The 13,481-nt window shown below is 41.0% G+C and overlaps 2 protein-coding genes across 2 annotated transcripts; one reads left to right on the top strand and one right to left on the bottom strand.

The window, feature by feature from the left end:
• The first annotated feature begins 256 nt into the window (after positions 1–256).
• On the top strand, positions 257–11,733 carry LOC310926988 (protein lifeguard 3-like). Its single transcript, XM_083889221.1, has 12 exons — positions 257–539; positions 4,722–5,105; positions 6,847–6,920; positions 7,903–7,967; positions 8,070–8,123; positions 8,223–8,273; positions 8,392–8,431; positions 8,830–8,867; positions 8,967–9,054; positions 9,434–9,529; positions 9,609–9,662; positions 9,937–11,733. Exons 2-12 carry the CDS (start codon positions 4,727–4,729, stop codon positions 10,084–10,086), a joined length of 1,089 nt encoding a protein of 362 aa, XP_083745347.1. The 5' UTR covers positions 257–539; positions 4,722–4,726; the 3' UTR covers positions 10,087–11,733.
• A 34-nt stretch (positions 11,734–11,767) lies between these two features.
• On the bottom strand, positions 11,768–13,338 carry LOC310926989 (uncharacterized protein). Its single transcript, XM_083889222.1, has 3 exons — positions 13,285–13,338; positions 12,902–13,112; positions 11,768–12,421 (listed from the first exon to the last, which is right to left on the bottom strand). The coding sequence occupies exons 1-3, from the start codon at positions 13,325–13,327 to the stop codon at positions 12,250–12,252; spliced, it is 426 nt and encodes a 141-aa protein (XP_083745348.1). The 5' UTR covers positions 13,328–13,338; the 3' UTR covers positions 11,768–12,249.
• Between the last annotated feature and the right edge of the window lie 143 nt (positions 13,339–13,481).

Here is a 13,481-nt window from a genome sequence, read left to right as displayed (position 1 = left end):
GATTATACTTTAGTACCCGGACCGAAAGTCCCATATCCAACGACTTCTAATTACTTCGACCAACCGAGTGGGAGTGAAGTATTGTTTTTGGTGTTTTGGTATGTTTGTCCGTTTTTCTCTCTGGCACTTGCCACTATGACCAGCAGGCGGCGCCGTAGGCTTGTTGCGTGAATGGGGTGAAGTCTGCCAGTGGAATGGGGCGTGTCTGTTGACAACGAGTCACACACACACACACACACACACACACGTGTGACGAATGGACTCCACCCTGGTTTCCAGTTTTTCCAGGAAATGTCCTGTTCGGCTGCTGCTGTTCATCACATACCAGGAGTGCAGTAAGACAACAGGTCCGTGTGGAAACACCAAGAAACTCTTCTGTTTTGCTTGTTTTTGGCTCGTTTTTGTGCAGCAGCAGAAAGGGCGTGGCTGAAGTCTGAAGGATACCTACATTATCTTCTGTGTTTTTTTGTCGCTGGGAATCGTGAGGAGAGGGTGGGAATAAACACGGAATTTCCTCTCGCGTCCAAACGTCTTATTTGGTAAGTGGAGACGTCACTTTTAGGATTTTACAGCCATGTTCTTGAATGTTCTACGAGTGTTCCTGAATGAGGCTCATTTATTTATAGACGTGTGTGTTGCCTACGTGTGACTTCGGTTGGGGGAACCTGAAAAGGCTTTTTGTGAGTGACTGAGTGGGCTCAGTGTCCACGGTGTGTGGGGGGGGGGGGGTATACTCACAGCGCGGCCCTGTCAGTCTGCTTGCCATCTCTGTGACGTGAACGTGGAACGTCTGTGAACGGTGGGTTTGATTTAACCTTACATTTGAACCCAAATATGACTCTAGCAACTGCAAATGTTCTATAAAAGTATAGAAAAATTAAGGTTAAAGGGACACTGTGTAGTATTTATGGGTTAATATGACCCAAAATCCACTCTTTTATACATATTATGTGCTCCTGCATTGTCTAGTCGCTGTATAATAGTTTTTGGTTCATTTTCGTAGTGTTTCAAAAAGTCATAAAAGAACATGGTCGCGGGCCGCGGTTGCATAGCCACTGTTAGCAGCGAGACGCCATGTTTCTACCGGAGCCTGTAAGGACAAACGCGAGAGAACAAATCAAGCGTCTCTTTACTTGTAGCGGAAGTCCCGCCTCCTCTCTCTCCGCTTCGTCTGCTACGGCCGCGGTAGCTCGCCCTCTCCCTCGCCTCACGAACCTCATCTGCTGACACGGAGAAAGACGATGAGGTCGACATTTGACCGGCTGAGGGGATACCGTAGCGCTCAGGGAAGGGAGGGGGTGAGCAGAGGAGCAGTTCCTTGTTGTAAATTTCAGCCTCTCCTCTAGATGGCACTATTAACTACTTACTTCACCTTTAAAATCCAAACATACAAAGTTGTAATTGTAAAAAAAAAAAATACATATATATCACAGGAGAACGTTTCAGTTTCTAGGTTGACTCAACTTTTTAGGGAACGTTAGGCTCCTCCTACCTAACCCTGAGGGAACGTTCTGGAAACGTTCTCACTTGGTTTAGTTGTAACTAACCTTAGGTACAGGGGTGTCAAACTTTTCTGTCATTTTCACTGAGGGCCACATTAGCATAATGGTTCCCCTCAAAGGGCCAGATGTAACTGTCAAACAGAATAAATGTAACTAAATGTAACCAAATATAATGTAAAATAAAGGTAACTACTGTAACATAATGCTAAATAACTTTCTCTATTTATTACTTATTCAATTTCACTCGTCATATGATGCATATACTATGATACACTGCGATCTAGTGGCAGGATACCGTCACTTTGCGGGTAACGCAATCACCATGCATTGTGGGAAATGTAGTTTATGGTCAACACACGCCTTAAAGCAGCATAGACCTATTTTAACGCAGATTTTTAAGACCAATTAATCAATCGCGGGCCACATAAAATGATGTGGCGGGCCACATCTGGCCACCAGGCCCTGAGTTTGACACATGTGCCTTAGGAGAACCATAGGGTTAGTCCTTGCATTTCGCGATTATTACCAAATGATCACGACATTTAAGCCACAATAAGATATAGATGAGTTTATTTCAAGAAAAATATTCAACATTTACAATGACAACATTTCCACCTCGTCACATATCTGAAAAGAAGTAGGCTGAAGTATGAATGTTGAAGTTCCTACCCCTATTATACACACTAATATTTACACAATACTTTATACAATGTTCTTAATCTCCAACACAACAATATGTCTGGCTTTAAACCCCACCAATGCCATTACTGTTTGTCCCTATATTTATTTAAATATATTATCACGATGTTGATTGGTGCTATCATTTGAGTAATCGATTAATAATCAGCACTTGGCACCATCTATTGGACTGAAACGCCAATTAAGTTTTTTTTTATGCTAATCCACACAATATTTTTATTTGTAAAAACAAAAATATATATATATTCAAAAAAATGGATACTTGGTGTCTCAAAAGTAATATATTGCGATATTTGACTGTATCAACCCAACAACACATTTATACAAAAAGTATACAGTATTTGTTTTTTTGAAGTGTGGCTATAGGAGTTACTGACATTTAATGTGTGAACAGCATTGGTGGGAACATAAAACCCTGGTGAAAACACTCATTAATTTTTACAATTCGTTTTTACAAAAAAGTCTATCAGCAACATTTTCAAATCACATGATCGAACAAAACCTAGGGCAAAAGACACATCTGAGGCAACCCATTTCAAATGATGCTGTTGAAGACGTTATGCCACGTAATCACTATATTGTTGTAATATTGCACAGCCCTTATTTTGTTTTTGTTTAAAAAATGTACGTAATTATGCTCCGGAAATGCTGCTCCATCTTCATGGGAAGCTGAGACCTTTGGAAAATTATGAAGCATTTGCCAGCATTAAAAATTTATAATAAAATCATAATAATAAGAGTCAGCTTATCTCTCACTCCATCTTAATCTAATTTCACCATACCAGTGTCTGAAGTATAGGTGAGGAAGAGGAGGATGATGAGTGAGTGAGAGAGACATGTTGAGAACCACTGGTTTGTACAACAACCTTTACTGTCTGTAAACCGCAACTAATTGATTATTTACATTCTCCATCAACCTGCTTCGTCTACATCAGGGGTGTCAAACTCATTTTCACTGAGGGCCACATCAGCATAATGGTTGCCCTCAAAGGGCCAGATGTACCTGTCATACAGAATTAATGTAACTAAATATAACCAAATGTAATGCTTTTGTGAACACATTCTGCTGCGATCGCAGTCTCAATCTCAATTTCACTCGTCGCGTGATGCATATACAATGATACACTGCAATCTAGTGGCAGGATGCCGTCACTTTGCAGGTAACACAATCGCCGTGCATTGTGGGAAATGTAGTTCATGGTCAACGCACGCCTTAAAGCAGCATAGACCTACTTTAAAACAGAATTTTAAGACTAATTAATCACTCGCGGGCCACATAAAATGACGTGGCGGCCCACATCTGGCCCCCAGGCCTTGAGTTTGACACGTGGTCTACACAGAGATGTCTTCATTCAAAACCCACACGTATTCACGGTATAGTTAGTTTCAAAACTCAGAAACTGTCGGAGACCTTTGAGAACAGCAAATGAAGAAGTCAACAGAGGAACCCCGTAAAAACAGCACAGGCGTTTCAGAGTTACACGACATGCAGAAAAAAGGTCACGATGACTCAGGATCGACACAGGGAGACTGTGGTCGGAGCTGAGCTCAGGTTATCCACTGTCATCAAAACATAACAATTGTATTGTTTGACAAACCGGTTCCTAACATTGTCTGACGAGGTGTTTGTGTTGCATTATAATTATTATTCAACTTTGTACAACTCTGCAAATATTAAGTTGCTTAGAGCAGAGTTACACCCTTCCAAAGAAAAAAAGCACTTTTATTTTTCACTGCAGATCCTCTGAAACACTTTTTCCACTTTAGTGTTGTCTATTCCCGTTGCTTGGTGCTCGGGATGTGACGCAATTGCAGCGTGAGGTGGAGTCAGCTTTTGGATTCCTTTACTGTGTGCAGTCCCTGAACGCCTCATGGAACTGGAGCTTGGACAACGTTTGTTTTTTGGGGGCGTTGTCCCAAAGTTACCAAACAAATAAGAACACGGTTCAGTGTCTCATGAGTAGTGTATAGTTGTGTACAGTGAAGAGCAATCTGACGCAGTGAAAAGCATTCTGTCAAAGTGCCACACATTTGTATTTATCCCCGTTGCTGCTGTTACGTAAACAACACCCATTGTATGACTAAGCGTGTAGTTTATTATTAGGCATTTCCTGAGCATGTGGTCGATTTGTGAACTGCAATGTAAAACAGAACCATTATGCTTAGAAACCCACATTTTTTAAGATTAGCATAAAAATGGTGGTTAAGTAACATATTTTCCTGTGGGGTGATGGAGCAGAAGAGATGTGATCTTCACAAAATGTTATTATCTATTTCACGTGTCTTCCTCATATCTTGGAGCCCTAAATTAGCATTATATTAGCGTTCCTTTTTGTTCTCCATCATCTTCAGAACTTGGGAGACTCTGTTCTGTATCTGAAAAATCACCTGTGTCGCTACTACTCATGTCAAATTCCCAACTAAACTGACTGATTATTATATAAGAATAAAAGGTCCTCATTTATATTGATATTTGTTCAAGTTTAATCAGTGTATTTTGTCCTGTGTCTTTCTTCATAGGAATCATGTCCAGGTCAGACTACCCTCCAGGGTATGATGACTGTCATGGCCCGTTGTACACACCACAGGGTGGAGGATATGCACCACAGGGTGGGGGATATGCACCACAGGGTGGGGGATATGCACCACAGGGTGGGGGTTACCCACCACCCCCTGCCTATGGATTTCCCGGGTATGGTGGACCTCAGCCAGGCCAGCCCTCAGCTCCCTACCCCACTGGTCCGAACACTCCTTTGTTCCCAGGTCAACCTGGAGGGGGCTACCCTTCTGGTGCGTACTCAGGACAACCCCACCCTGGTGGTCCCCCAGGTTCAGGCTTCCCCGGTCATCTTCCTATGCCTCCTGTTATTCCACCTACGATTCCATCAGATATCCTGACCTCTGGTAAGTCAAAGACCGCGCATATTTTTACGTAGCTGTTTTCAGTCATGTACTGAACTTGCCGAGTTTGTCCTGCGGGGCTGTATGAGGGAATGTTCACAGATGTTTCTCTGGGCATTGTTCAGAGATTCTCCCGCCAGCTACTTGAGTAGATTCTACCGGATCTTGTCCAAGAAAACTGAGACTCTGAATGAAGCATGTGCAGCATGTGTCCCCCTCGCCTGAATCCTCCAGAGATTCTCCTGCGTTCTTCATGTGTTAGGTCTGTCACTTTAAAAAAAAAAAAAGAAAGGAAATCAAATTCAAAATAATGACCCATAATTTGAACAAATTCAAAACACTCATGTCGCTGTCACCATTCCCACAATACTCTTCAAACGTCACAGTTTCCATTGTTATTAACAATTGTAATAATTGTTACTTTATAAACTGTGCCGCTCGCGTTAAAAGTGCATTATGTAATAAATCCATAGCAACTGGCCATAAAATCCTCCTAATATGTCACAGAGACTCAGGAATAATGTTCATATAACAAACTGAACTCACCAACAACAACAGTACAGCCAAAATATTTGCATTAAAAAATATATTTTGCAGACTGCAAATCATGTTTATGTTTTGAAATCATGTTTTGGCATGTGGCGCCACCTACTGCCGTCTACCAATCATTGCGGTCAGTAGAGTCTCAGCTGCCAAGCAACCACGGGTTGCCAGTTACGTCAGAAAACGAACCCTAAAAGACCTTGGTATTTTGAATTTGAATGTAGTAACTGTTTTTGGCCACATTCTTACATATGGCACCTTTAAGAGTATTTATAACATACTGTGCTCAGTACAAAGGATGGAATAAACACATGGTCTATGAAAGAGCAGCACGAATATGGAACAAGTCACTCCAGCACGAACATAAACATTGTAAAGATCAAATGTACAGGGCTAACTAAGGAGAATGTCCAGACCCAAATCTCCAGACATTACCCAAAGTACATGTCTGGACACTTTTTCATTCAATGTGTTTAGCGTCTGTCAAACAATAGAACAAGTATGAAATAGTGGCTGAAACACACAGATCAGTAAATGTTAACTAGTGTGGTCATCTTTTCCAACCTGCTCCTTTTCACAGCTTAAATCCTGTTTTTACAACACTACGGCTGTGCTGTGATTTAGGCTAAAATGTAACATGAAAGTTAACCAGTTCAGGTCCCTGAGACATAGAAAACCTGACCCAGTCTTGTCGTGGAAACACAGGTGACTCTGGTTTAGTTATTCTGGTTTGGTTTTTACAAACAGTTATTATCTTCACACCCACTTAGACTCTGAGCTCAACACATATACTGTAAGTAGCACTTATGGCTGTGGAGGCTTGTGATGCTTTAAAGGTAATAATTCCTTAATAACCTGTTACTATAATGTAAAGCTGCAACTAACGATTATTTTCACGATTAATCGTTTGGTCCATAAAATGTCAGAAAATACTAACAAAAAATGTTGATCAGTGTTTGTCAAACCTGGAAATGATGATGTTCTCGATTGTCTTGTTTTGTCCACAAACGGTCGCCACAGCAGATCATCTGTCTCTATCTTGTCTCTTCGTTTGTGTCTCATGTCCAGTCTCTGTGGTGGACACATCATAATTAATAATACATTGAACATTATGAGTTTGATTTCAGTATGGTGTTTCTTCTCTGGTGGTGGGGGCAGGAGCTCATAGTTATCCGTCATGTCTGTTCTGCTGATGTCACAGGTGACGAGGACGGGTTTGCAGCGAGCGGCAGCGGTTGGGACAGTCTGAGTATTCGACACGCCTTCATCAGAAAGGTAAAGCATACGTACACAAACACCGTACTGGATCAGGCACATAATTTTTTTGGGTGGTTGTCTTTGGAAAAACCTCAAAGTTGTCACACACTTAAGCAGCTTAGCAGGTGTTTTCAAAAGCATCGTCTCATATTACCACCTGGATAAGTCTCGTCTTGGTAAACATGTTAAAAATAGTTTATTTGTTTTAAATATTACAGCCAAGTTACAACTGCTTAAGCAATTTGAAAGATAGACAGTGGTCTGAAGTAATAAATGACAGTAGATATTTAAGGCTGCAGTGCGTAACTTTTGGTGATTTTTGTTATTATTTTGCCTCCCATTTCTTTGGAGGCTTCTTAGTCTGATTACATACACGTTAAAAGTCTGATTTTAGTCAGACTAAGACAATTATCTTTCTTAGTGTCATGTAAACACATCAGTCCGACTAAAATTGAGCTAGTCTTAGTTGGACTAACATACCTGCAAAATGTGATTCATAGTCCAATTACTCCTACATGTACTGTATATGCTTAGTCGGACTGGAGTCGGACTTGGTGTTCTGTGCATCCATACCAGTATTCGCTATTTGTTTTTCTGTGTCGTAAAGGTCAACAGGAAACTGATTCAATACGCTCTAGCTTATAGAGTGGTACAGCGCCACCTATGGAGGCGGAGTCAGACGTTCACTGCCAAATAAATCGATGTAGTCGGACTCTGCAAGTTGTCCAATTGCTCCGACTCAGTCGGACTATGGCATTAGCTTGATTAAACTGTGCATGTAAATGTACTGAGTGTGTTGCAGTTACCTCTGTCTGTCTTGATGTAAGACACCTCACTTCCCGTGTGTAGAGTGGTAACATCTCCTGGATCTTAACACCTCTGTACAGAGAAACAGAAAGAGTTGCATTCGTGAAAAGTTGCGTGCTACAGTTTTACGACAAACCGATGCCCCCGCTCCGCTCAGCGTTGCGCTGTAACGTTCTTTTCTTGTGTTTTTCAGGTGTATTTGATTTTGGCCTGTCAGCTCCTCATCACCACAGCCATTGTGGGTGTATTCACATTCGTGTGAGTATATTGAATGTATACGTCTTGTGTTGTTGTTGTTTTTATACGCATCTGTGTGCGTGTGTGTGTCACGGCACCTAACAGCACCTCTGTTTCTCACAGTGAACCCGTCAAATATTTCATTCAGAGAAACCAAGCTTTATACTGGGCATCCTAGTAAGTCACTGTAGTAGCACGTGCACCATTTGAAGTGATGTCGTGTCAAAAAGCTTGTGAAAATTCATATTATTGTCTATGTGTTTTTGTTTTATTTAGTGCTGTGTACATTGTCACCCACATGGTGCTGGTCTGCTGTAAAGGCCCACGGTGAGTGTGATTGCTCAGAGTTACAAAAGTTTAGAAGGAACATTTTTTTTTACAGTATATTAATAAAAAAACAAAAAAAGAAACTGCTGTGGATTTTCTAATACCCTTCTCTTTGTAGGAGGAAGTTTCCTTGGAACATCATTCTGCTGCTCATATTTGTAGGTTCAATGAGGAAATGAAGACACATAACAGATAGTTTCCTGGACGTGGATCAAATCTATTCTTAGGTTTTATTACACTTTCCTCCCGAGGAAAATGTCTCTGTATGCGTAATGCTTCCGATATCAGCTCTGAGAGCAATATTGCTCAGTGTGTTACTTAATTTGATAGTTTAATGAGTGGAGGTATAGGTTACTCATACTACTTTTTCATGTGTTGAATGTTCTATTTTCTAGTAGCACTTTTAGTAGCAAGAGCAGGTTTTCTTTTAAATAATAAGTGCATTACATTATATTCTTATTTCAATCTAAGTTGCATGACATTAATGTATTTTTGCACATATTCTCTTTTTAAAAGGTACATGAAGTGTAACTGTTTTTGTGCTTCTTTTCTATAGACTCTGGCTTTTTCCTACATGACTGGAACCATATCCAGGTAAGATCAATTATTCTGTACAGCTCATATGAAAACTTTGGGCTGTTTCTATCCGTCACAAATATGTGTCGCTCTTTTTTTTTTTTTTTTTTTTTTTAGCAACTACGACACAAAATCAGTGTTCCTGGCTGTGGGTATTACTGCTGTCGTCTGCATCGCCGTGACCGTCTTCTGCTTCCAGACAAAGGTAGGACGTTTGTGTGCGTCGCAGTGGAATGCAAGGGGAACCCACTTTTGGTAATGTGGGCATATTTGGGCTGCTCCGTACAACTTTAAAGCACCTTTTCAGGGTTAAAGACCTGATTTTCAGGTTTTTAAATGATGTTTATGTTCGGGTTAGGGAATGTCTATTAGTGTCCTCTCTAAGATTGTCGTACAAGATGATGTGTTTGTTGCCTTTTCAGGACCAGTGGAGACCAAAACGTGGCAGAACCTCATTTCGGGGGAAACTGTTTAAGTTTAGGGCTAATTTAATTGTGGTTAGGGTGAAGTGTGGGAACTATAATAGGATGCAGTGTGAAGGGACGTGTATTAACTTTGCTGCCGATGTTTCACTTTCTAAAAAGGTTGACTTTACAAAGTGTCAGGGATTATTCTGTGTCCTGGGGATCGTCGTGTTTGTGACCGGCATCATTACAACCATCGTGCTCTCCTTCAAATACGTGAGTACAAGCCGACACGGGCAACGCGACACTGTACGCTTTTGACACGCCTTCATTGTTGTCATGTCTCTCGACGCAGATGCCGTGGCTTCACATGCTTTACGCCGCCGTTGGAGCCATAGCCTTCACTTTGGTGAGTGTTTAACAAGGGTCAGATTGTCTGATTCAAATGCATCTACACTCTCTGATCATATGAGAAAGAGAAAATAGTGAGACTGAAAACATGGCAAGCTTTAAGGCAAACTGCAAAGTCTATCAGAATTGGTACCGTAACTGAAATATCCTGAAATTAATCTATCAAATCAAAAGGAGACTTTGTGAATCGGAGTCAAGTTAATCCAGCAAATGAGTGGCATATTATTCTTATAAACCATGCATTACCGAGTTTTGTGTCCCTCTGTTTGCAGTTCCTGGCGTACCACACGCAGCTGCTGATCGGGAACAGAAAACATTCCATCGGTCCAGAAGACTACGTGTTCGCCGCGCTCTCCATCTACGTCGACATCATCCAGATTTTCCTTTTCCTCCTGCAAATTATCGGCGTTGCCCGCAGATAAATGCACAAATGTACGTCTGTGAAAAGACAGTTTGCAGACAAGAGCCGGGCTGCAGAACCGCTCAGTGCTTTATAAAAGCTTTGCTTGTTCATCGTCGGAATCGTATTACATTTATATAAAATAATCATGATGCACTCCAGGGAACAGGATAAAGGGCTGAAATTGACATTTTGTGGGTTAATCGTTTGCACAATAACGCACTTTTATGCCAACAAATCCAATCTGGTATCGATTCATTCATTTTATTGATAGCTACTACTTTAAGTGGCTAATCTCAGGACAGAATTGAGTTGAGTTATAAAATGAATGGATTAATATTTAGTTAAAAAAAAGTCTTTGAATCTCAAGAGATCAACATAATGGGAGGATTGATACTACTCTTACGCCTGTACCTTAAAATAATAAAAGACAGCAAGTGTAGCTACGTGGCTATGTCCAGAAATAAGAAAGAAATCCTGCCCTTACTGTATGTACATATCACAATTAGCAAACCACAAAGGCATTGATTGTTCAATGTTCTAAGCCAATTTAAACCGTTCATATCTTTAAGTCGTCATCCTTGCATTGGAGAACAGAAGATTCACAATGCTGTATATGTTGAAAATAGATATTTTCCCCCAAATCTTTCATCCCCAAGTGTCTATACTGGACCATGAACATTATTTTTACCTCACTAATTTTTAAAAATCAGAAACATCAGTTGAGTGTATCTCATGAGACTCATTATTCTTACACTTTGTTATTATATAATTGCCTTCATTACCTTCGCCAAGGAGGTAATGTTTTCGCCGGAGTTTGTCTGTCTGTCCGTTAGCAACATCATTCAAAAAGTTACGGATTTGGATTAAATTTTCAGGAAATCAACACTCACTTTCTGACCGTAACGATATCACTGATTACAACACTCACTGTCTGACCCAGGCTCGCCGACAGGGTGTATTTTGTAGGCACTGAGTTGCCTTGGCGGAGGTCTCCGCTCTCCGAGTGCTTTTCTATTTAAACATGTTGAAAGAAAAAAAGGGGCTTGATGGTACATAAATGCCAAGCATGAAGTATTTGAACACACACACAGCAGCTGAAAGAGCCGTCAGTGCTACATAAAAGTACTGCTTAATGTAACCACAACCAAAAACACTTCCTGTTTATGCTATCAACATTTTTTTCAAAAATGACATCCTCCGATCTGCAGTCACGTCTCTGTCCGCCATCTGTTCTGAAATCGCATCAAGTGTTGCTCCATTGTAATTATTTAAAAACATTAGTGTTGTGCCTTCACAATATTCACTTTTATAAATGCAGTGTATACTCTATAAGCTTTTTATAGTATTGTTACAGACTGTGTTTATATATTATAGTGTTACAGTCAGATTTGGATTTCTTACTGAGAGGTAGCAGCTGGGAGAAGTCAATCAGTGTTGGAAAGATGGTGCTTCCAAGATAATTTGGCACATTGTCCAAAATCTCCTGACATGATCAGGCTTGTCCAGCTCGTTCTCCTCACACCTCTGTTTATAGACACAAAGCTCAAGTTCAAATATAACCTCTTATTCCAAACAAATGTGGCACAGGCTGTGTGTGTTACTGTAAATAAACATTAGGGCTCAAGACGATCTGCTTTTTATATCAAATAAAATATGTTTATTTGGATTACAATGTGGTTTATTTTCAGTTGTGCCCATTACAACTGATGTTTCATACGGTTTTTTTTTTTTCAATAAATACACATTTTCATGTCTTTGAGCTACACTGCTCCAAATAAGGGAACGCGACATCATAATCCTCATCAGTGTCTGATCTTCTGTGTAATGTTGAATCCAGTCCGATTTCTACTGATGGATGTCAGATTATATTGTTCTTAAAGACATCTAAAAAGTATATTACTTCAGATTTTAAGCTGAAATCTAATCAAAATTAACAACACGGTCAGACTGAAAAAGGAAAAACAAATGTTTCCAGATTTAAGGCTTCATTACAGACTTGAACAAATGTCCTGCATCAGTGTATGAAGAAGAAACAGCCAGTTCTCAGAGTCTTGTGTTGAGCTTCTGGGTGATTTATAGTTGCTCTCAAACAGCCGGCATCTCTTGTGTGGTCAGAGCAGTGCAGAATCATATTCCCAGTAGTGACTTTCAGGAAGCAGTACACATCAACCCACCATGATTGTTATGGGTCAAGGCCTGCGTTCTCTCTGTGGTGGAGGTACCGACTGCCTTGATAGTCTCCATCGTTTGAATTTTTCATCCTTTGTCGAACCTTCAGCTGCTTTAGTCGGTTTTTATCCACTTGTCTCCTGGCGAGGAAGAAGCTGAGGATTCCTGTGGGGAGGCCGATAATCCTGGACAGAAGCAGGAGGCGTGTAAATGTTTCACTCAATGATGAACTCAAAACCACAAGTGTGAACTGTCAACATCATGTGGTGGGAATACAAATTAGTGTTTAGGCAACAGGGATTAAACTTTAACGATTTGCAGTGCGTCTACAACAAGTTGTCTTAGAGCAGCAGAACTCAAAATGTAAAGGACAGGTTTTAATGATATTTTCTGGGCGATGTATTTCATAGCAAAAGGAGAAAATTATTAGATTTTGGCGGTGATCTGGATTTTAGTTCTAAAACATCAGTTAACTTTGCAGGATGGAAGAGTTATTGGGAGTTTGGCATCAGCACAGAAGATTTGGCACGTTTTTCATGGGCTTAACTAAACAGGCTTTCCAACTGAGAAATAATCAACCAAACATAAATGACATTACTTTTTGTACTAAGATTATACATCCCCATCAGTACAAAAAGTAATGTCGTTGGACAGCTGAGACTCACCAGGCATAGCCAACTATTGTCATGGGGTTCTTCGCCTTCCTCGGGATGTACTCCGGCCCTTCGTCCTCTTCCTCCCCTCCGCCTGACCGGCTCCGCTGCTCCGTCCTGGAGCTGCACATGGAGGCGGCAGGAGAGACGTGCACTAGCCGGGAACAGTGGCATGATGCCGGGGTCTGTCTGAGGAGCCACCGGCCGGGAACAAGCTCTGCACCTTGGGAGAGGGAAACACTTGACGTCTCAGTGATATGACATTGGAGCTTCACGAGAGTCGCGTGCGCTCCAGCATTACAACGAAATGACATTATCTGCGTTAACTATTCTGTGAAAGGCAACGTAACCGTATTACAACTAAACTGAGATAATGGTTAAATGCGACTGTTTACCTTTGAACGCCGTCCTCACTGCTCTCACGTAAGCCGCCGCCATGTTTGGTGAACTTCCTGGACACACGCGCAGTCACACTCTTTAAGGACGAGACTACCGCCATCTAGTGGACGTTATTAACTCATCATACACAAAAGCACAAACACACAACTTTTACTCAACCAAGGAGCTTTACAGCGTCTCCCAGACTTTTTAT

The sequence above is a fragment of the Microchirus variegatus genome, assembly GCF_963457635.1.
Source record: "Microchirus variegatus genome assembly, chromosome: 5".
Classification (NCBI taxonomy): Eukaryota; Metazoa; Chordata; class Actinopteri; order Pleuronectiformes; family Soleidae; genus Microchirus; species Microchirus variegatus.
The sequence above is the reverse complement of the archived record's forward strand: the minus strand, read 5'-3'. Positions and strand labels throughout refer to the sequence as shown.

What these genes read in the sequence shown, in the direction of transcription:
- LOC310926988 (XM_083889221.1), top strand. Translation starts at nt 4,727, where the DNA reads ATGTCCAGGTCAGACTACCCTCCAGGGTATGATGACTGTCATGGCCCG. An exon ending in GACACGCCTTCATCAGAAAG is followed by an intron (nt 6,921 to 7,902) that starts GTAAAGCATACG and finishes TGTGTTTTTCAG; the next exon opens with GTGTATTTGATTTTGGCCTG. An exon ending in TCATTCTGCTGCTCATATTT is followed by an intron (nt 8,432 to 8,829) that starts GTAGGTTCAATG and finishes TCTTTTCTATAG; the next exon opens with ACTCTGGCTTTTTCCTACAT.
- LOC310926989 (XM_083889222.1), bottom strand. Translation starts at nt 13,327, where the DNA reads ATGGCGGCGGCTTACGTGAGAGCAGTGAGGACGGCGTTCAAAG. An exon ending in AGTGAGGACGGCGTTCAAAG is followed by an intron (nt 13,113 to 13,284) that starts GTAAACAGTCGC and finishes CCCTCTCCCAAG; the next exon opens with GTGCAGAGCTTGTTCCCGGC. An exon ending in ACAATAGTTGGCTATGCCTG is followed by an intron (nt 12,422 to 12,901) that starts GTGAGTCTCAGC and finishes GCTTCTGTCCAG; the next exon opens with GATTATCGGCCTCCCCACAG.